This window comes from Cydia fagiglandana, chromosome 24 (assembly GCF_963556715.1).
Source record: "Cydia fagiglandana chromosome 24, ilCydFagi1.1, whole genome shotgun sequence".
NCBI lineage: Eukaryota > Metazoa > Arthropoda > Insecta > Lepidoptera > Tortricidae > Cydia > Cydia fagiglandana.
Window position 1 is genome coordinate 4,487,750 of NC_085955.1, and position 22,192 is coordinate 4,509,941.

The following is a 22,192-nucleotide window of genomic DNA, read 5'->3' on the forward strand; positions in this document are numbered from 1 at the left end:
AGCCGAACCACCATAATCCTATGTTGCCTGGCCTGCGTACTGGTGAAATTGACTATGTGTGTAGACACGAAAGAGGAAAACCACTCTCCAAGCGAATGGCCCCACCTCGTATCCCTATCATTTAAATGTATACATAGCTTTCGCGTGAGCCAGTTCATGTCTGAACTGAGCCCCATTTACTTTACATTAGATCTTTTTGATACCTAAGACATATATGTAAAATAATACTGCTTGCACTTGGCGGGCCATAATTCTGTAACCTAAATTATATAAAATAAAGTTTTATTCTATTCTATTCTATTCTATTCTATTCTACGGGCAATGTGCCCCGCCCACTTAAGTTTAGCGATTCGGAGGGCTACATCGGTTACTTTAGTTCTTCTGCGGATGACCTCATTTCTGATGCGATCACGCAGAGATGCAATGGTCTGTATTTAAAAAAAACTTTATTTAACCTTTTTTGTGCCGATTTAGTTGTATTACCTTTGACATTCAGTCATATATATCAGCTAGAAACATATAAGCATAAGGTTACATTAATTTTTTTACTAAGAAGACTTATTATTTTTGTGCAGGCATCGAATTCAACAGCACCATCCCAACAGTGGGCGGGACGGGCAGTCCCAGCGTGAAGCACAACGTGACGCTGTTCCTGGCTGAAGACGGGAACGGGAAGTCGGTCATCGTCAGCGCGGGTATGTTGACATTGCTGACAGATTCGAACATGTCAACACAGTCAGTGTTGTAATACAGTGGGCGGGACGGGCAGTCCCGGCGTGAAGCACAACGTGACGCTGTTCCTGGCTGAAGACGGGAACGGGAAGTCGGTCATCGTCAGCGCGGGTATGTTGACATTACTGACAGATTCCAACATGTCAACACAGTCAGTGTTGTAATACAGTGGGCGGGACGGGCAGTCCCAGCGTGAAGCACAACGTGACGCTGTTCCTGGCTGAAGACGGGAACGGGAAGTCGGTCATCGTCAGCGCGGGTATGTTGACATTACTGACAGATTCCAACATGTCAACACAGTCAGTGTTGTAATACAGTGGGCGGGACGGGCAGTCCCAGCGTGAAGCACAACGTGACGCTGTTCCTGGCTGAAGACGGGAACGGGAAGTCGGTCATCGTCAGCGCGGGTATGTTGACATTACTGACAGATTCCAACATGTCAACACAGTCAGTGTTGTAATACAGTGGGCGGGACGGGCAGTCCCAGCGTGAAGCACAACGTGACGCTGTTCCTGGCTGAAGACGGGAACGGGAAGTCGGTCATCGTCAGCGCGGGTATGTTGACATTACTGACAGATTCCAACATGTCAACACAGTCAGTGTTGTAATACAGTGGGCGGGACGGGCAGTCCCAGCGTGAAGCACAACGTGACGCTGTTCCTGGCTGAAGACGGGAACGGGAAGTCGGTCATCGTCAGCGCGGGTATGTTGACATTACTGACAGATTCCAACATGTCAACACAGTCAGTGTTGTAATACAGTGGGCGGGACGGGCAGTCCCAGCGTGAAGCACAACGTGACGCTGTTCCTGGCTGAAGACGGGAACGGGAAGTCGGTCATCGTCAGCGCGGGTATGTTGACATTACTGACAGATTCCAACATGTCAACACAGTCAGTGTTGTAATACAGTGGGCGGGACGGGCAGTCCCAGCGTGAAGCACAACGTGACGCTGTTCCTGGCTGAAGACGGGAACGGGAAGTCGGTCATCGTCAGCGCGGGTATGTTGACATTACTGACAGATTCCAACATGTCAACACAGTCAGTGTTGTAATACAGTGGGCGGGACGGGCAGTCCCAGCGTGAAGCACAACGTGACGCTGTTCCTGGCTGAAGACGGGAACGGGAAGTCGGTCATCGTCAGCGCGGGTATGTTGACATTACTGACAGATTCCAACATGTCAACACAGTCAGTGTTGTAATACAGTGGGCGGGACGGGCAGTCCCAGCGTGAAGCACAACGTGACGCTGTTCCTGGCTGAAGACGGGAACGGGAAGTCGGTCATCGTCAGCGCGGGTATGTTGACATTACTGACAGATTCGAACATGTCAACACAGTCAGTGTTGTAAAACAGTGGGCGGGACGGGCAGTCCCAGCGTGAAGCACAACGTGACGCTGTTCCTGGCTGAAGACGGGAACGGGAAGTCGGTCATCGTCAGCGCGGGTATGTTGACATTACTGACTGATTCCAACATGTCAGCACAGTCAGTGTTGTAAAACAGTGGGCGGGACGGGCAGTCCCGGCGTGAAGCACAACGTGACGCTGTTCCTGGCTGAAGACGGGAACGGGAAGTCGGTCATCGTCAGCGCGGGTATGTTGACATTACTGACATTTTCGAACATGTCAACACAATCAGCGTTTTAAAATAATTCTTAATAGTGGAAGTGGGATAAAATTTAACCCCCTTATTCATAAACGCGCTACAAACCTGAATTAGCTAATAATCGTTTGTCCTTATCTGTCATTTTGACATATGTATTTGTCAGAAAAGGGGTAAATGAAACATAATTTAACTAAATCAGGCTTGTAAAGTTTTATGAATAAGGGGGTAAGAAAACGTATTGCGGCTCGTCGACTATGGAAGTAATTCTTAAATATAAAAACCTTTTAAACGCCAACAAAATCTATAAATGGCTTAGATTATTTTGTAAAAAAACTTATACTCTTCGAACTGCTGGACCGAAATTGATCCGTTGGAGAGCTACGATGATGCCTACGATGTCACAGACGGACAGACATTGGCATGAAACATAAAAGTCCTCTTTTTGTGCCGGTATAGCTCCTTTGTTTCACAATATTGATGATCACTACACCTTATAACTTATAAAACAAAGTCCCCCGTCTCGTCTGTCTGTTTGTATCTTTGTTCACGATAAACTTAAAAACTACTGAACGGATTTTCATGCGGTTTTCACCTATCAATAGAGTGGATTCTTTTCTGAGTGAGAGTGATTTTTAGGAAGGTTTAGGTGTATAATTTGTTAACCCGTGCGAAGCCGGGGTCGCTAGTTCATAGAACTTATTATAAATAAGGCAATCTCTAAACGTTTTGACCTCTGACTTTTCTGCGGGCCAAAAGTAAGTGTTCTTGGACTGGTCCAAGAATCGGGTTTGCAAGGCATACTTTGGAGCCCCCTGTAATAGAGTATCGAACTATTTTTAACCTATTTTTGCGTGTAGGCATATCGGCGTTGATTGGCGACGACCTGACTTGGCTGCTCGACACTTTCAAGTCGTGCAACCCGGCATGGCGGCAGGTGCGGTGCGTCGTGGCGGACCCTACCAAATGTCAGCAGGTGAGACAGCCTTTAAACCATAGAGTTACAATAACATAGAGATGACACGGGGCCCCTCCCAAACGACCGAACGAGATGCACTTATGGAAATTTCAGCAGAAGTAGCAGAGAAAGCGGTATTATTGCTTGTCCTTGTCACAGTCTCACTTTTTGTTTGTTCCCCACCAAAAATTTAGTATGGTTTATGGTGGGCAACAAATAACCCGACCGAATTACGTAGATTGTTTTTGGTATGTTGTCAGGAATGTTAAAACGTGTTTTTAATATTGTCGCTTTGCGTATGTTTTGTCCCTCACGGAGGCACGCGTATAGCTCATCTATGTAATACTAGGGTCTATGCTTTAAAACTTTAGACAGACACCATATCATTTGTGACGATTTCAATCAAGGGGTACCACATTGTTTGTTGTCGATAAGGTTGATTTCAAACGCGCGCACTCGAAGTCCATATGTCGGTATCGTCTTGGGTCGTCCCATTCGTTTTTCGTCAAGTTCTTAAATTAGCCCTATTCTGCTTTCGTCACTCATTCTACATTCGTTACAATCGTCGGTGGCTTTCAATGTAGAATGAGTGACGAAAGTAGAATAGGACTAATTTAAGAACTTGACGAAAAACGAACGGGACGACCGAAGACGATACCCATATGTCGGCGGCCGATCGTAAAATCAGGCAGATCGTAATGTTCCTGTGTAATGTTTTGACGATAGTCACATTAAACCAATATATAGGCAGGATAGGTTCGTTAGGTTGCTTCAGATGCCCGAAGGGCAAACTGCCCAGAAATAGGAGCCCCGCGTCGACTCAGGGAACGAGTCAAAGATTTTCACGTTTCACGATATGCCTAGGAATTTCACGATATGCCTGATCTTACGATCGGCCGCTGACACATACATCGCCATCGTTAGTTTCGGTGGTTTCGCGCCCGGCTCCCTGGCACTGCGGGGTTGCGTAATGCATCGCAGCCATAATGTGATTTGTATTGTTTAGTTTTTAAAATATATTTTTATAATACGTATGCTAGTTTTAAGGTATTTATGTATGGGCCACTAGTTTCCTGAAATAAAAATTTTCATATCATTTCATTCATTTAGTAGTTCGGTACTACTAACAGGGCTAACGGGTCTTATAGTAAGTCAAGTGTAAGTCTCGGGCAGTCGTGTAATAGTTATTGGTTTTACAAGGGGGCAAAGTTGTTGTTTAACCGCTCGTGCTAATGATACCCGAGCAAGCGAAAGATTCCAAAATTGAACCACGAGCGTAGCGAGTGGTTCGAAAAATGGAATCTTAAGCATTGCGAGGGTTTCAAAGCACGAGGGTCTAACAAAATTTGCCCCCGAGTGAAACACAAAATTTTTCACCACACCAACCCTCACATGTGAATTAAATGCAACGTTGCTATCAGTTTTTGAAGTGCAAAGTAAGCCTTTCCGAGCTGGTGTGGTGAAAAAGTTTTTGACAACCCTACCGTCGGCATTTACGCAAACATCGAAGGTCCACTGCCACTTTTTGCACTGGTGATACCATACGATAACGTGAATTTTGTTGCTGTTCAAACTATGTTTCCCCTTCAAACTAATAAAACTATCACAAAGAATAAAACCGCGTTGGGTTACCAAAGGGATTAGAATTTGTTGCAAAAAAAAACGTGAAATACTGTGGCGCTACAGGTCAAATCCCAATGAATCGAACAAAGCCGAACTAACATCATATTCTACCAGACTAAAAAAAATCATAAAGCTCACACAAAAAGCACAAAACAACAATTACATAAAAAAATCGGATAATAAATGTCGAGCTGCGTGGAATATCATAAAAAACCACAATGAAAACTGTCCTAAGCAAACCATTACGAAAATTGTCAAAGATGATAACACTTTGTTAACAAATCCTGTAGATATAGCTGACTGTTTTAATGATTTTTTCACTGAACAACCAACGACACAAGTAAAATCCAACAACAATAATAAAGTAAAACTTTCCTTTAATGCTTTACATTCCATGTTCCTAGGTCCGGTGACACCCCAGGGTGTATATAAAATAATTAAGCAACTAAAAAATACAAACAGTACCGGATATGATGAAATTACAACAGATGTTGTAAAACAATGCGCTGATATTATACTGCAACCTTTTACTCACATTTGCAACCTAATACTTCAAACAGGAATCTTCCCGGACAGTCTCAAAATTGCGGTAGTCAAACCATTGTTTAAAAAAAATAATAAAGAAAAAATAGAAAACTATAGACCTATCGCATTGTTATCAATATTCTCGAAAATTATAGAACGAATAATATACGAACAATTGTACAATTACTTGGAAAGCAAACGCATTTTAGCTAACGAACAAAAAAAAAAAATAAAAAAAAAAAATATTTTATTCAGTAGCTTGAAAAGCAAATTACAGTTTGGTTGTTACCAGTACAAATGGTTTTAGGAAAAATAAATCAACTTCCTCTGCTATCTATAAATTAATTAACACGATCATTACTAATATTGATAAAAGAAACCCAGTTTGTGCGATATATATGGATATGACGAAGGCCTTTGACTTCGTCAATCATGATATACTATTGCATAAACTGGAGCAGTACGGAGTTAGAGGTGTTGCTTGGAGCTTATTTAAATCATATCTGACAAATAGAATGCAATGCACAAAAATAACAAATATATGTAACACAACAAAACAAGAATTGGCTTACTACTCCACGATGAAACCAATATTGTCAGGAGTTCCACAGGGAAGCATCTTAGGGCCGTTGTTGTTTTTAGTATATATAAACGACCTCCCTCATCATGTTGAACATCCAATAGTCTTATTTGCGGATGACTGTACAGTCTTAATTGAAATGACGAATCCTAATACATATGAGTTTGAGATCAATAGTGCACTATCATCTGTCGCGCAGTGGCTTGAAGATAATAGATTAAAGATCAATACTACAAAAACTAAAATAATGCAGTTTTATCAACCTCTCTCAAATGCAATGAATATTAATATAAATTATAATAATGAAAATATTGAAGATGTAAAGGTCATAAAATTTTTAGGTTTAGAAATAGACTGTCATATCGATTGGAAACCGCACACTGAGTCTTCATGTAAACGTGTAAACAGTTTCGTATTTGCTCTTAGAAAAATGTCGCAAACTTCAGAACGCAATACTGTTTTACTAGCGTATCATGGATACATCGAATCTATTTTAAGATATGCAATAATATTCTGGGGTAACTCAACAAACAAACTACTCGTATTTAGAGCGCAAAAAAAATGCATTCGCGCCATATGTGGCCTAGCAATAGACGATTCATGCAAACCTTATTTCAAAGAATTAAAAGTACTGACACTTGCAAGCCTATATATTTACGAACTGGCAGTTTTTGTTAAATCTAATCCGGAACTGTTTCTACTAAGATCGAATCCGAACGTGAGAAATACCAGATATAGACATGCAATACAAACGAGAAGTGGCAAAACTGCTTTATTAAGGAAAAGTATATTAGGAATGGCGTCCATAATATACAATTCACTACCTGAAAGCCTCAAAGTATTAGAGATCCAAAAGTTTAAAAACATATTAAAGACAGAGCTCATCAAAGGAACATACTATACCATCAATGAATTTTTATCTGACAAAAACTTTGCCCGTGACCAAAAGTATCCTTTCTATTAATGTATTCTATTTTATGTGACATAATTTCAATGTATCCGAATGTAAAATTAATTTGCTATAGGTAATGTAAATATATAATAGGTTCTAAGCTATCTAGATAATAAGTTAGCTATAAGACTAAATATTTGTACACCTATATGGTAGATCACAGAGTACTATATCATTTCACTGTCATCTGTATAACCTGTGTTTCACAAATAAAATATTACTTACTTACTTACTTACTTTAATTTTCAGTCGGTCCGCGCGGCGTTCCCGTCGTCGCACGTGACGTGCTCCGTGTGGCAGGCCGCGCGCGCCTGCGCCCGGCTCTGCGGGGACTGGGCGCGGAGGGAGGACGCCTCGCTCGCGCCCGACGACGTCGCCGCCCGGACCAAGACCTACGCCCTGGCCCTGCTGAGGGGGGAACACACACCGGCTCAGCTGCAGGTAATGATAACACAGAGGACTCCCCATCTTAAGATATTCTCTCCAGATGATTGGACCAAGAATCAGATGGAGATAGCTGAAGAGAGAAGAACTGGGTGGGAGAGATGCTCCTCTAGTGGTTGATGACGTGGCCGCCAGGACCAAAACTTACGGCCTGGCCCTGCTGAGAGGGGAATACACACAGGGACAGTTGCGGGTAAAAAGACAAGCTGAAGAAATATCAACTGGGCTAGACCGAAACATTCATTTTAGATAACAGGCCCCGTAGACAACATGCCAATCACTAACGCTCCGTAGCGAACGAAACGCAACCGTCAATGTCACACTATAGGTCAGGAAATGAATGCTCAAAAAACGTTGTAGAGGGAAATGCTAGGAACACAATTTTTGACTCCGTAACTTTGTTTAGACTAGTTAGGAGGTGAACATATCAAAAGTCCCCGGCTGCAGCCCCGGTGCTGCGGGGTAGAGGGGGGTAAGAAGGTCGAATTTTTCGGTTTTTCATTGATATCTTGGAAACTTTGCATCTTAGCGACATGACTACTAAGACAAACCGAAAGCTCATAAAATTAGTTACAAGTTTTATCTAGTCAAGTTTTTCGATATCTTGAATAGTTTTTGAGATACTCGCTCTTGAAAGTTTATTTAGGGATTTTAATTTTATCTTGATATCTACATCAGTGATGCTGTTAGGCCATGTTTGGTATCATTTTCGTATAAATCGGGGGTGCTGAATTCATTTATGGTATCACATTGACACTATTCCGAAGTAATGCCAAAATTAAAAAAATATATATTTTTTTAAATCCCTCTTTACGCTTAAACCGCTGAACCAATTTCGTTGAAATTTGGTATAGAAATAGTTTCAGTCTGGACACAGGACATAGGATGATTTTTATAACCAAAAGCATCTTTTGAGGATGTGAAAAGTGGGGTGGAAGTTTGTATGAGGAGTCAATAACCGCTGAACCGGTTTAGGTGAAATTTAGGATGGTACACATCTGTGATTTAGATGAAAATGATACCTAACATGACTTCAAACCTTACCTTAAGCAGTATTAACCTCAGGAATTCAGTTTCGTTGACGAAGTTGAATTCCCCCCATACTCCATTTCACAACTTTAAAGGATGATTATTGAGATAAAAAGTATATTATATCCTGTCTTGGGACTCGAAATATCTGTATACCAAATTACAAATAAATCGGTTGAGCGGTTTAAGCATGAAGATGAATTAAAAAAAAAAGTTATTTGTTTAAAGTTTATATGTTTTTTCTTAGGAATGGTGTCAATGTGATACCAAAAATGAATTCAGCACCCCCGATTTATGCGAAAATGATACCAAACACGGCCTAGCAGCTTCACTAATGTAGATATCAAGATAAAATTGAAAGCCCTAAATAAACTTTCAAGAGCGGATATCTCAAAAACTATTCAAGATATCGAAAATTTTGACTGAATAAAACTTGTAACAAATTTTATCAGCTTTTGGTTTGTCTCAGTAGTCATGTCGCTAAGACGCAAAGTTTCCAAGATATTAGTGAAAAACCGAAAAATGGGACCTTCTTTCCCCCTCTCCCCCCCAGCACCGGGGCTACGCCCGGGGACTTTTGATATGTTCACCTCCTAACTAGTCCAAACAAAGTTACGGAGTCAAAAATTGTGTTCCTAGCATTTCCCTCTATAACTTCTTATTTCTTGGCCTACTACTAAAATACATAAACGGGTCTACCGCGATATACTTTCATCATTTTTACCTTAACCTTTCGTGTCTGTACCACACAATTTGGACTGTAACTCACAATTTCAAGGTTACTAATTCAGTAGCAAGTTTTTGACAAAGGCATACAAAAGGTTAAATTCCGAAAATTCCGATTTTGTGTAATTAAATATGTGTACAAAACGCGAGAGTTTAAAGTGTTATAAATTTCACACTAATAGGAAGGAATGATAGAGAGACACAAAGCGATTCAATGGCGAAGCGCAAACGATTGTCACCTTGGCTAGGCCGCCAGTACCTCTATATTATTATATTTTTCTCCCAAGGTCCTGAAACGAGGCATCATCGGCACCGGAGCCGGCACGCTGCGCCTGTGGGAGTCGCTCACCAGGCCGGGGGGCGCCGTCGCCAAGCTGGACTCGTGGCTGGAGCCAGACAACTATACTAACATACTGCACAAGGTAACATACCACCTTCATTTCAACTAATTTTAAAAGTACCTCTTGTTTTAAGTGACAGTACGTGGGTGTAACGTCTTTCTAAACGATATAAGATATACATATATATATCTACATATTATAGAAGAAGAAGAAATACATTTATTTTAACGTCACAACATAGTACATGGAAAAAATAAATAAAAGAAAAGTATGCAGACATAAAAGAGATTAGGACGCTAAAATAGGATCCCCACTCAGCATGATGCCGCGGCAGACCGTGGCGCTGGTTTTCTGTGGGGACCTGACTTAATTTAAAAATTGATGGCGACACGTACTCCAACGACACACAAATAAATTAAATTATTTACATTGATTTAAAAGAAACATTAAAGAAAAATTAAGAATTATGTAGATAGATTAAATGATACGTTTTCCTGCCGGTACGAAGTTACACGAAGTTTTGTCTATTTATCAGACCGCGGCTATATGCGCTCGATTTTGGTTAGTCTGATATCTCAGTCTACGACGGTTAAAAGACAAGGCTGCTTTAGAATTTTACAATGAATGTTTAAAACTGAAATTGATTATTTACGTTTCAGGGTCTCGAACGACTGGTGACGAAGTTCCAAACCCTGGTCCGCAGTCAGATGCAGCCTGATGAGTTCGTGTCTCTGTTCTTCAACGTGGCCAACCAGTTGGAAGATGAGCGACGAAGCTTCGCAGTCAGCAGACTCCGGGTAAGACTATCAAGTTCTAGAGCGACTGGTGACGAAGTTCCAAACCCTGGTGTGCAGTCAGATACAGCCGGTTGAGTTTGTCTCTATGTTCTTCAACGTGGCCAACCAGTTGGAAGATGAGCGACGAAGCTTCGCAGTCAGCAGACTCTGGGTAAGACTATCAGAGTCTAGGGCGGCTGGTAACGAAGTTCCAAACCCTGGTCCGCAGTCAGATGCAGCCAGTTGAGTTCGTCTCTCTGTTCTTCAACGTGGCCAACCAGATGTTGTGTGTTGAAGTTCCAAACCCTGGTCCGCAGTTAAAGTTTTGACAGCCACTGTCGGCTGTGGCCATCATCGGAAAGTCTTGCCAAGGACGCCAACGACAGCTACAGCCGTCAGCCTCGCCAATGCAATACAGACTCACGCGGGATTCCGTAAAGTTCTATTTCGCTTTATTAATAATCGCCATCGCCTCGCGTCCGGGGCACGGCAAATGCCTTCGCCGTCTGGCATTCAAAAGGTCAAGCATGATTGTCACTATGTCTGAATTTCATGTATAATAATAATTTGTCGCTATTTCAGGACACGGAGACACTGAAACAGTCACCCACGGACACCATAACGCAGTACGCGTACAACCTGATGTCTCACCAGACCAAGATCGCGCAGAAGTGCCTTGACGACCGGGCTGGAAGGTAGGACTCCCTCCTGCATCTATCTACTTCAATCTGCCTATAACTCGCTCTTATATTAGTCTTTAGGCTTGTCACTACAGAGAGCTCTCCGCTCTCGGTCAATCGGTCAAACGAACTATTTCGGTCTTTTAGTTCCTTTAGTTCAGTTCGGTCTTTGAGAGCTGGGAATGTATGAATCGATTTTACCTTAATTTTTTTTTCTAAATTTTTGGCAACTGAATTACGATTCAAGTTGTACGATACTATATGACGGTTAAACTGTGGCGATCACTGCACACAGCATATTATTCACGATGTAACTTATAGCGCATAAACCTCCCCACCGCAGTCGGTTAACTCGCCTCGCTGCGCGAGCAGTTGGGAATAACACAGCGGACCACGTGACCGGTTTGGGCCATACAGCGGGCGGCGCTCGCGCCGCCACGGCAGTGCGATCCTATCCGCGACGGCGAATGCATGTCCCTTTTGCTACCGATCCACTTTGTACGCGAGTGCAGTGCTTACGCCTATTTTTATGTTATTTCGCTTTCTTTCGTGTTCCATTCTTCTGACTGTAATCTGTGCTTTCTATCTTGTGCCTGTGCTTTCTTCACGCTTGTTTGTTGTGCTTAAACTATTTAATTATACATATTAGTGTGTCTACAACGGACTTATTATTTAAACGCCCGGTAGGCACCCTATACTGGTGACCTCCGATTTTTGAACTACAATACGCAAGTGAAGTTGATAGCTAGTGAAGTTAACGGCATGGGCAGCGAAGATAAGAAAAAAGACAATGGTGCCGGCGGGGCTGGTGGTTCGCAGCCGCCATCGGATGATGTGGACTCTAACGGTTCCGTGTTTAAAGTCTCCGTGCGCGCACCGCCATTTTGGCCCGCGGAGCCCGCTTTGTGGTTTAAACAAATGGAGGCACAGTTCGATGTATCGGGAATAACGAACGAGTCTACGAAATATAATTACATTGTGTCGCAGTTGGAACACCAATACGTATTGGAGGTTAAGGATATAATAACAAATCCTCCAGCACTCAATAGATATACGAAATTAAAAACCGAGCTTATATCTAGATTATCGGCGCCGCAGGAAAAGCGGGTTTTACAACTAATGAAGCACGAAGAGCTGGGTGAAAGGAAACCGTCACAGTTTTTGAGACATTTGAGAACGTTAGCCGGTAAAACTGTAACGGACGACTTTTTGAAAACTGTGTGGTCTAGCCGCTTACCTAGTGGCTTGCAAACTTTAATAGCCTCCCAATCAAGTGCCACGTTAGAGGAATTAGCCGATTTAGCGGACAAAGTACATGATATTGCACCACAAACGCCCCAGGTATGTGCTATAGGTGGAGATCCTTACGCCATAGAGATGGCAAAGCAGATGGCGAACCTGGCAAGGGAAGTAGCATCACTGAAAGCTGATTTTGGAAACCAAGGGCGTCCATCGAGGTCCGGCTCGCGAAATAGTTACCGTGGTAGGAGTCGTACGCCATCTACAGGCGGGCGCAGGGACCGGTCGGCTTCAAAGAGCAGAGATCCATCGGTATGCTGGTACCACAATAGATTTGGAGATAAGTCGACGCGGTGTACCAGGCCTTGCAATTATCCGGGGTCGGAAAACTTCGACGGCAGCCGGAAGTAGCGGCTAGCGACTGCCGATCAAAGCCGAGCCGCCTCTTCGTAGTGGATAGAAACTCTAAGGTACTGTTCCTAGTTGACACGGGATCAGATTTGTGCGTGTTCCCGCGCGCAGCTCTTAGAGGACCGCGTAAGAAGACAAACTACGAGTTATTTGCAGCAAATAGCACTATAATACCTACGTACGGCTCGATTCAACTAGAACTCAATTTAGGACTGCGCCGGGTGTTCAGCTGGAGCTTTGTGGTCGCCGATGTTTCTAAGCCGATCATAGGGGTTGACTTTCTGTACCATTTTGATATTTTGGTTGATTGCAGAAACCAGCGACTAATCGACAACTATACTACACTCACCGTGAAGGCCCCCGCGCAGCCAGCACCAGAGACCATAATGGCAATTTCTTCAGTAAAGGTGACGGCTGGAGAATCCAGGTATCTAGATATTTTGCGCCAATACCCAGACATCACCCGCCCAGCAGGTACGCCTACAGTGCCCAAGCATAATACTGTGCACCATATACGTACAACGCCTGGGCCACCCGTGTCAAGCAGGCCCCGTCGTCTCCCTCCCTACCGTCTCAAGATCGCTCAGAAAGAGTTTGAGGCCATGCTTCAGAATGGTACTGCAGTAAGGTCTGAGAGTCCGTGGTCGTCTCCGCTTCATTTAGCTCCCAAAAAGAATGACGGTTGGCGTCCATGCGGTGATTACCGTGCCTTAAATGCACGCACCATCCCAGATAAGTACCCAGTACGGCACATCCAGGATTTCACTCAACAACTGGCTGGCAGCAAGGTGTTCTCCAAGGTCGACCTGGTGAAAGCATACAACCAGATTCCGGTCTACCCTCCTGACATTCCCAAGACGTCCATAATAACGCCGTTCGGTTTGTTCTCGTTTCCATACATGACGTTTGGCCTACGTAACGCTGCGCAAACGTTTCAACGATTTATTGACGAGGCACTTAGAGGCTTGGACTATTGCTATGGATACCTTGACGACATCCTGATCTTTTCTGAGAGTGAGGAGGAGCATCAAGAACATTCTACGTGCCAAAAGACCTGAGTACTGCAGACTATGTATTCCTGCGTCAGGGACCTGCCAAGAGAGCCTTAGATTCCCCATACACAGGTCCATATAAAGTGCTGCAGCGAGGGGACAAGACCTTCAAGATCGACATTAGAGGTAAAGAGAATACAGTAACAATAGATCGACTCAAACCAGCATACATGACCAGAGATGATGACTTCAGAGGTTCCAGCCCAGTTCAAACTCCACCCACTGCTACACCGGACCCTGTGGAGCCTGCTGTCACCAGGAAGACGCGCTGCGGTCGATCAGTGCGCTTTCCAGATTACTATCGACCGTAGCAAGCAACGGTCTCGGCGGGGGAGTAGTGTGGCGATCACTGCACACAGCATATTATTCACGATGTAACTTATAGCGCATAAACCTCCCCACCGCAGTCGGTTAACTCGCCTCGCTGCGCGAGCAGTTGGGAATAACACAGCGGACCACGTGACCGGTTTGGGCCATACAGCGGGCGGCGCTCGCGCCGCCACGGCAGTGCGATCCTATCCGCGACGGCGAATGCATGTCCCTTTTGCTACCGATCCACTTTGTACGCGAGTGCAGTGCTTACGCCTATTTTTATGTTATTTCGCTTTCTTTCGTGTTCCATTCTTCTGACTGTAATCTGTGCTTTCTATCTTGTGCCTGTGCTTTCTTCACGCTTGTTTGTTGTGCTTAAACTATTTAATTATACATATTAGTGTGTCTACAACGGACTTATTATTTAAACGCCCGGTAGGCACCCTATAAAACATCAAAAAGCTAGACGCAATAAAATAAAATAAAAAATATTTGATTTTTTTTTCGTACTATTCAGGTTTAGGACTGTATGTCACTCTTTTATCTCGTTCGCACTTGTGCCAACGTCATTGTGAACCATTTCGTTCAGTCTATTTTCTGTTTCACTCATGTCAAGCGCTCATCATTCCCACTGAACTAAAGGACGTAAAGACCGATTAAGAGCGTGCAAAAAGATTTAGTTCCTTTCGGTCCTTGACGGGATTTCATTCTTAACAGTTCTTAGTTCATGACCGACATAAGTCTATTAGTCTTCGCTTTGTTTGGAACTCCCTTCCTTCCGCCTTAACCTTTTGACAGCTACAAATTGCTGTCCGTCATCGGAAAGTCTTTCCACGGACGCCAACGACGGATACAACCGTCAGCTTCGCCAATGCAATAGGGACTTACGCAGGACTCCGTAAAGTTCAATTTCGCATAATGGCGATCGCCTGGCGACCGGGGCTCGGCATATTCCTTCGCCGTATGGCGTTTAAAAGGTTAAAAATACTGGGAAGGACTCGCAAGTACAGTCAGCGGCAGAAGTTGCTAAGCGGGCGAGGTGTTCAAAATTACCTTAACACACTCTTATTCTCTTAACAATAAAGTCGCGTCAAGATCATTTTGAACACCTGGCCCGCATAGCAACTTCTGCTGCTGACTGTTCGCTCAAAGTACAGGAGCGTTTGGTTTTGGCACATTGAAAGAAAAATGGCATGTCGAAATACTAAAAGATTTCTAGGACATATGATCGAACACAGTTACATTTGATTTTTTTGGGCAATTGGCTACTCTACACAATAATTATTTGACTTGTTATATAAAACATGTAAACCCAGATAGTAAGAGCACACCTTGTTCCAGAAGACACAGCAGTGTGGCCATCTGCAAGTACGGCACGTCCACCCAGGAGTGCTCCTGTCTCTTCAGCAAGGTGTTCCGGCTGCCCTGCCGCCACATCCTCATGCTGACCACCGAGCTTAAGGTATACTCCTGCTCCTTGTGTAGACACAGCAGTGTGGCCATCTGCAAGTACGGCACCTCCACCCAGGAGTGCTGCCTCTTCAGCAAGGTGTTCCGGCTGCCCTGCCGCCACATCCTCATGCTGACCACCGAGCTGAAGGTATACTCCTGACCCTTGTGTAGACACAGCAGTGTGGCCATCTGCAAGTACGGCACGTCCACCCAGGAGTGCTCCTGTCTCTTCAGCAAGGTGTTCCGGCTGCCCTGCCGCCACATCCTCATGCTGACCACCGAGCTGAAGGTATACTCCTGACCCTTGTGTAGACACAGCAGTGTGGCCATCTGCAAGTACGGCACCTCCTACCAGGAGTGCTCCTGCCTCTTCAGCAAGGTGTTCCGGCTGCCCTGCCGCCACATCCTCATGCTGACCACCGAGCTGAAGGTATACTCCTGACCCTTGTGTAGACACAGCAGTGTGGCCATCTGCAAGTACGGCACCTCCTACCAGGAGTGCTCCTGTCTCTTCAGCAAGGTGTTCCGGCTGCCCTGCCGCCACATCCTCATGCTGACCACCGAGCTGAAGGTATACTCCTGACCCTTGTGTAGACACAGCAGTGTGGCCATTTTAACCGGTTAACCCCGGGTTGGTGCAACTGGCCCTCAGAAATAGAATCAATTGGCATAAAAAAAAATACAAAATGATTGACCATTTTGTTGCTGTTGATTTTATACAAATCGGACTCGCGCACAAAGGATTCCGTACCATTACGCCAAAAACGCCAAAAAAAACACGTTTTCCCCGGCGTGTTTTTCGTGGCGAGAGAGACTACCCGTCCCTCTTTTATTAACATAGTTAATACAAAACCGGGCAAGTGCGAGTCGGACTCGCGCACGAAGGGTTCCGTACCATAATGCAAAAATAAAAAAGCAAAAAGAAAACGGTCACCCATCCAAGTACTGACCCCTCCCGACGTTGCTTAACTTTGGTCAAAAATCACGTTTGTTGTATGGGAGCCCCATTTAAATCTTTATTTTATTCTGTTTTTAGTATTTGTTGTTATAGTGGCAACAGAAATACATCATCTGTGAAAATTTCAACTGTCTAGCTATCACGGTTCGTGAGATACAGCCTGGTGACAGACGGACTGACGGACGGACGGACGGACAGCGAAGTCTTAGTAATAGGGTCCCGTTTTACCCTTTGGGTACGGAACCCTAAAAAGACGGGTAGTCTACCTCGCCGCGAGATACTGTCGCGCCAATCATGTGCTAGGGGGCTATTCATAAATTACGTCATTTCAATTTAGGGGGGGGGGGTCTGGGCATCGGATGACGGTAGCATGAAGTAGGAGGAAATGGGGTTATTTGAAGCATGATTTTTAGGGTTCCGTACCCAAAGGGTTTAAATGGGGCTCCCATACAACAAACGTGATTTTTGACCAAAGTTAAGCAACGTCGGGAGGGGTCAGTACCTGGATGGGTGACCGTTTTCTTTTTGCTTTTTTTTGTTTTTTTTTTTGCATTATGGTACGGAACCCTTCGTGCGCGAGTCCGACTCGCACTTGCCCGGTTTTTGGATGATTATAGGGGGGGGGGTCAAAAATCGTCAAAAATCGATGACGTAATTTATGGACAGCCCCTAGGCCTACTGGCCTTAATAATATCAAATATCTTTATATTGCATAAAATATGGTACAGTCACCTGCAATAATATGTTACGCAACGAAGGCCGCAAAAATATCTGACACGATCTGATTTGTAGAGCCATAAGAGCGTGTCACATATTTTTGCGGCCTTCGAAGAGTAACATATTATTGCAGGTGACTGTACAAAAGATGGACTCAGCAATTAAGAAGCACATGCATACTTCACCAGCAACTGGCATGCAGAAACACATGCTAATAAATCTAATATTATACATGTCCCTTCTTATAATTACAATTGTAATAGGCGGAGCGCCGGGGTGGAAAGGGGCGATTCAGAAAACACAGTATACCGGTTGACATATGTATTATCTTCCAGCTTGTACACTCTAGTCCCCTAATACTTGTTATACTAACATTATATATACTTATTCTACGTGATCGAAGAGGAAATCCCTTATCGAGTGGAGGCGCAAGATCTACATTAAATGTGCTGATCACTCAATATGCACAGACGTGCCAATATGAGTGTCTGCCTATCGCACAATATCATTGTAGTATTTATTATTTAATGGTTTATAACTTTATAATTTTTATATGATGGTATTTATGGCAGGTGAAGACCCACATCCCGTTCGAGCCGCGCTGGACGGTGCAGCATTGCCTGTTCGGCTGCGAGAGCGCCGCGCCGCAACCCGCCGGTGAGATTACCACTCCACCATATTTTTTTTTTTTTTTTTTATTATGAATGGGCTTACTTATGGCCACAGACTAGCCGAGGCGTAGACGTGGCCTACGATGGAGCGAGCTCGCCCAGAAGGTGCCTGTTCACTCTTGATTTGAAGGTTGCCGGGTTATAAGAACACGGAAATATAGACGCCGGCAAGGAATTCCATTCCTTGGCAGTGCGCATAAGGAAAGTAGAAGCAAAGCGCTTCGTGCGAATTTCCACTTTTGACGACCAGTCTGGCCTAGTGGGTAGTGGCCCTGCCTGTAAGGGCTCCCCCACATCTAGCGTCTTTCGAGCGTCGGGGTCTACAACTCTATGGCCGCTGCTCGACGCAGCGTCGACGCAACTGCGCAGCGACGTCATTTTCAATAGCACTGACCAGACGCCGACGCTCGAAAGACGCTAGATGTGGGGGGGGGGGGGGCTTACAGGCAGGGCCACTACCTAGCCTAAAGCCAATGGTCCTGGGTTCAAATCCCGGTAAGGGCATTTATTTGTGTGATGAGCACAGTTATTTGTTCCTGAGTCATGGATGTTTTCTATGTATTTAAGTATTTGTATATTACGCATATCACGTGTATACAGGCCTGTCTCCATATTGCGCGGCAAACTATCAAACATTGGCTGGAGCCAACCCGGTATCCATTGCGCGCGGTTGTCTCGCGAGCCAATGTTCGATAGTTTGCCGCGCAATATGGAGACACGCCTTAATACGTGTCTGGGTACCCACAACACAAGCCTTCTTGAGGTTACCGTGGGACTTTAATTATTTATTTATTGCGAAGTCTCATCATTTGATATTTACCAGTCGCTTTTCGGTGAAGGAAAACATCACGTGGAAACCGGACTAATCCCAATAAGGCCTGGTTTACTCTCTGGGTTGGAAGGTCAGATGGCAGTCGCTTTCGTAATAACACTAATAACCTAGTGCATACGCCAATTCTTGGGATTAGTTGCCAAGCGAGCCCCGGGCTCCCATGAGCTGTGGCAAAATGCCGGGACAACGCGAGGAAGAAGAGGTTGCTCACGATGTTTTCCTTCACCGAAAAGCGACTGGTAAATATCAAACGATATTTCGTACATAAGTTCCGAAAAACTCATTGGTACGAGCCGGGGTTTGAACCCGCGACCTCCGGTTTGAAACTCGCACGCTCTTACCGCTAGGCCACCAGCGCACGTGAGTCTTCTGCACCTAGTACTATTATTTATTCTGTGGTGTATGTCAATTGTATGTTTTTATTGCAGCGGGCGCCAACTACATGGAGCAGGTGGTAGTGGAGGCCGACGCCACGCACCGGCAGCCTGTGCAGCAGCAGCAGATACACCAGGTTACTGTTTTATACTCCCTCAAGCCATTTCCGTCAGTAGATAAAAGCGGCAATCTCATTTTAAAACTACATCAGGCGTGGCTCACTCCGCGTTTTCGTCGCTTTGCCACAGGTAGCTAAAAGTACATCTGTTCCACCAATTTTGGTGGCTAGCCATAAGCCGCGCGTGGCGCTGTCGCCACCTAGCGGACATATTTGTCCTGATTGTAACACGCGTTTTGTTAGAGAGTGAGTCTTCTGTACCTAGTACTATTATTTATCCTGTGACTACGTGTTGGACTGTAATGAAACTTTGCACATACAATGACTTAAGGTATATGTATGCGCGTGGTTAGTTTATATACCTCCAGTTTATAAAACAAACGAAAAATAGAAAATTAATTTCGAAGGTGCTAAATTAAAAATTTGTTTCTTGTATTTAAAGCAAAATATTGGTTTATATTTATAATAATTGTATTTAAAAAACTTCAAATGCATTAATTAAACTTTTGTCTTTTCAAGTACAAATACGGATTTGAACAAAGATTGACATTATTTTAAAACTAACACGGGACTTGATCGCGTATAAACTTACGTTTATCCTGCCTGACGTATCAAACGTATAGTTCGTTTATTTAGCAATAGAAAGAACTTGCAAGAAGGTAAGCGATCTTGAAATGTCTTTTAAGGCCGTTCCCGTACCCAAATGAAATCTACAATCGAGGCTCCCCTCACGCCACCCGTCCCGCCCCTAGATACAATGACGATACAACAGCGCCACGCAAGAAGTAGCGACTTGAAATGAACTAACAGGACACTGATTTGTAAAACGTATTACTTAATACTGAAAAAGCATGCTGCATCTCATAGATGGCGTTAAAAGTTAAAATGGAAAAATAAATGAAACAGTGTAAATTAAATATTCATTTTAATGAAGTCAACTCTTATTTCAATAATATTTAATTATAAGGGTAAATACAGTTTATATTTAAACAAATTAATGACTGCAAGTTTTCTATAATATCATTATTTATTAGGCATACTGTGCAGGTATATCATCGATATTTATTAAAAAAAACCGGGCAGGTGCGAGTCGGACTCGCGCACGAAGGGTTCCGTACCATAATGCAAAAAAAAAAACAAAAAAAAAAAGCAAAAAAACGGTCACCCATCCAAGTACTGACCACTCCCGACATTGCTTAACTTTGGTCAAAAATCACGTTTGTTGTATGGGAGCCCCATTTAAATCTTTATTTTATTCTGTTTTTAGTATTTGTTGTTATAGCGGCAACAGAAATACATCATCTGTGAAAATTTCAACTGTCTAGCTATCACGGTTCGTGAGATACAGCCTGGTGACAGACGGACGGACGGACGGACAGCGAAGTCTTAGTAATAGGGTCCCGTTTTACCCTTTGGGTACGGAACCCTAAAAAGTTAGGGCATACCGATACAAGTGCGAAAAATAGGTAATTCGCACATGTATCGTACAACGTTTTACAGTACATAATATGGCCCTTTAAATTTTCGACATAGTTACGTAATGTGCTAATTATCGCACTAATGCGGTAAAGCAGCACCATATTGTAATAGTAAGGTGTATTCGGGTAATACCGAATGTCGGATAATTCCGAAATTCAGATGAAAATCACCCTTAATTCCATCATAATAAAAGTCTCTTTTCGGAACTATCCGACAGTTTTCGACATTCGGAATTACCCGAGTAAACCTTACCTACATTACGTTTACAAGTGCGGCAAATAGGAAATTCGAAACGAGTGGCGTTTTGAATCGACACGAGTTGCGAATTACCTATTCGCATATGTATCGTACAACGTTTTACAGTACCTACATACATATGGCCCCTTGAATTTTCGACATAGTCACGTAATTGCTAATTATCGCACTAGTGCTGTAAAATAGCACCATATGACTGTAAATCAAATTTATTCATTTTACAGAGTTCCATAGGTTCGTCGAATCACTCAAGAGGAACTTTTTTCTCAGGAACGTGTAGAGGTCTCAAATTGAAATTATATCAAATAGGTACTCGGATCTACTCTATTGTCAAATATATTAGCTTTTTTTCTCGTATATCGCAAAAATCCGAATTAATATCAAAATACCGGTATTAATATTGAAATCCCGGGATTGACATGCAATATCGGAAATCAATCCCGGGATTGAGAATGATCCGATATTGCATGCCCTAACCAAGTTTCAACCTATCAACGAATAATAAATCCCGGGATCCGGATATTTCGATATTGGTCCTTCTCAATACCGAAAATGGAATCTTGAGCTTTGCAAGGGTTTCAAGGCACGAGGGTTAAACAAACCACTTCACAACTTGAAATCAATTTTACCTACTCACATGCAATTTTGCACATTTATTCATAAATTAACGTTTAAAAACCGGCATTTTTGTGACTGACTGACTAATAGATCAAAAACCTAACCCACTTCCAGCTGACCTAGAAACTTGAAATTTGACACCAAGGTAGACTATTAGGAGTTTATAAAGGGAACAATCTAAAAACTGAAAATTATTGATAATTTGATGAAGAAAAACACATATATCGATAATAGGCTAGATGACTAATTTTCATTTATGGTATCAATCGATCAGGTATGTCTTTAGGATCAAAAGTCTATATGGTATCCATTGCATTAAAGGAATACAAAAGTTAGAAATGATAGTCAAAGTCCGACAGTCGTACTTCACTCGCGAAACGCCCCGAACAAAACGTCAAGGTCACAGAGAGTCCATCTTGAAGTATGAACAAAACAAGAAAATTGCGATTTTGTCTGTGAAATATTGCGTTTATGTATACAGGGTGATTCATGAGACGTGAGCAGGACTAATCCTGCACACTCAGTAACTGATAATTGATCGATCACCGTCGTATTTAGGTGAAACAACGACACTTTTTCCTATTTTTTACTTTTTCGTGAGGGCAAATTTAACTGTCTACAATCATGGTTACCCTACAAGACCTAATTAATAAACATAAAACCTCTTTAACCGTAATGACAGCATTTTGATTACGAAGAAAATAAACTGTCAAACTTGAGTGAGATACGAGTTTTCA

The 22,192-nt window shown here is 43.3% G+C and overlaps 1 protein-coding gene across 1 annotated transcript in view; it reads left to right on the forward strand.

The window, feature by feature from the left end:
- Positions 1 to 22,192, forward strand: part of LOC134676307 (uncharacterized) — a 33,815-nt gene that overhangs the window by 5,430 nt on the left and 6,193 nt on the right. Inside the window, exons 5-13 of the mRNA XM_063534682.1 lie at positions 576 to 695; positions 3,193 to 3,308; positions 7,220 to 7,411; positions 9,457 to 9,591; positions 10,170 to 10,307; positions 10,869 to 10,981; positions 15,322 to 15,442; positions 17,680 to 17,764; positions 19,039 to 19,121. Coding sequence (XP_063390752.1) covers positions 576 to 695; positions 3,193 to 3,308; positions 7,220 to 7,411; positions 9,457 to 9,591; positions 10,170 to 10,307; positions 10,869 to 10,981; positions 15,322 to 15,442; positions 17,680 to 17,764; positions 19,039 to 19,121 — 1,103 coding nt within the window. The remainder of the gene's footprint in view (positions 1 to 575; positions 696 to 3,192; positions 3,309 to 7,219; positions 7,412 to 9,456; positions 9,592 to 10,169; positions 10,308 to 10,868; positions 10,982 to 15,321; positions 15,443 to 17,679; positions 17,765 to 19,038; positions 19,122 to 22,192) is intronic.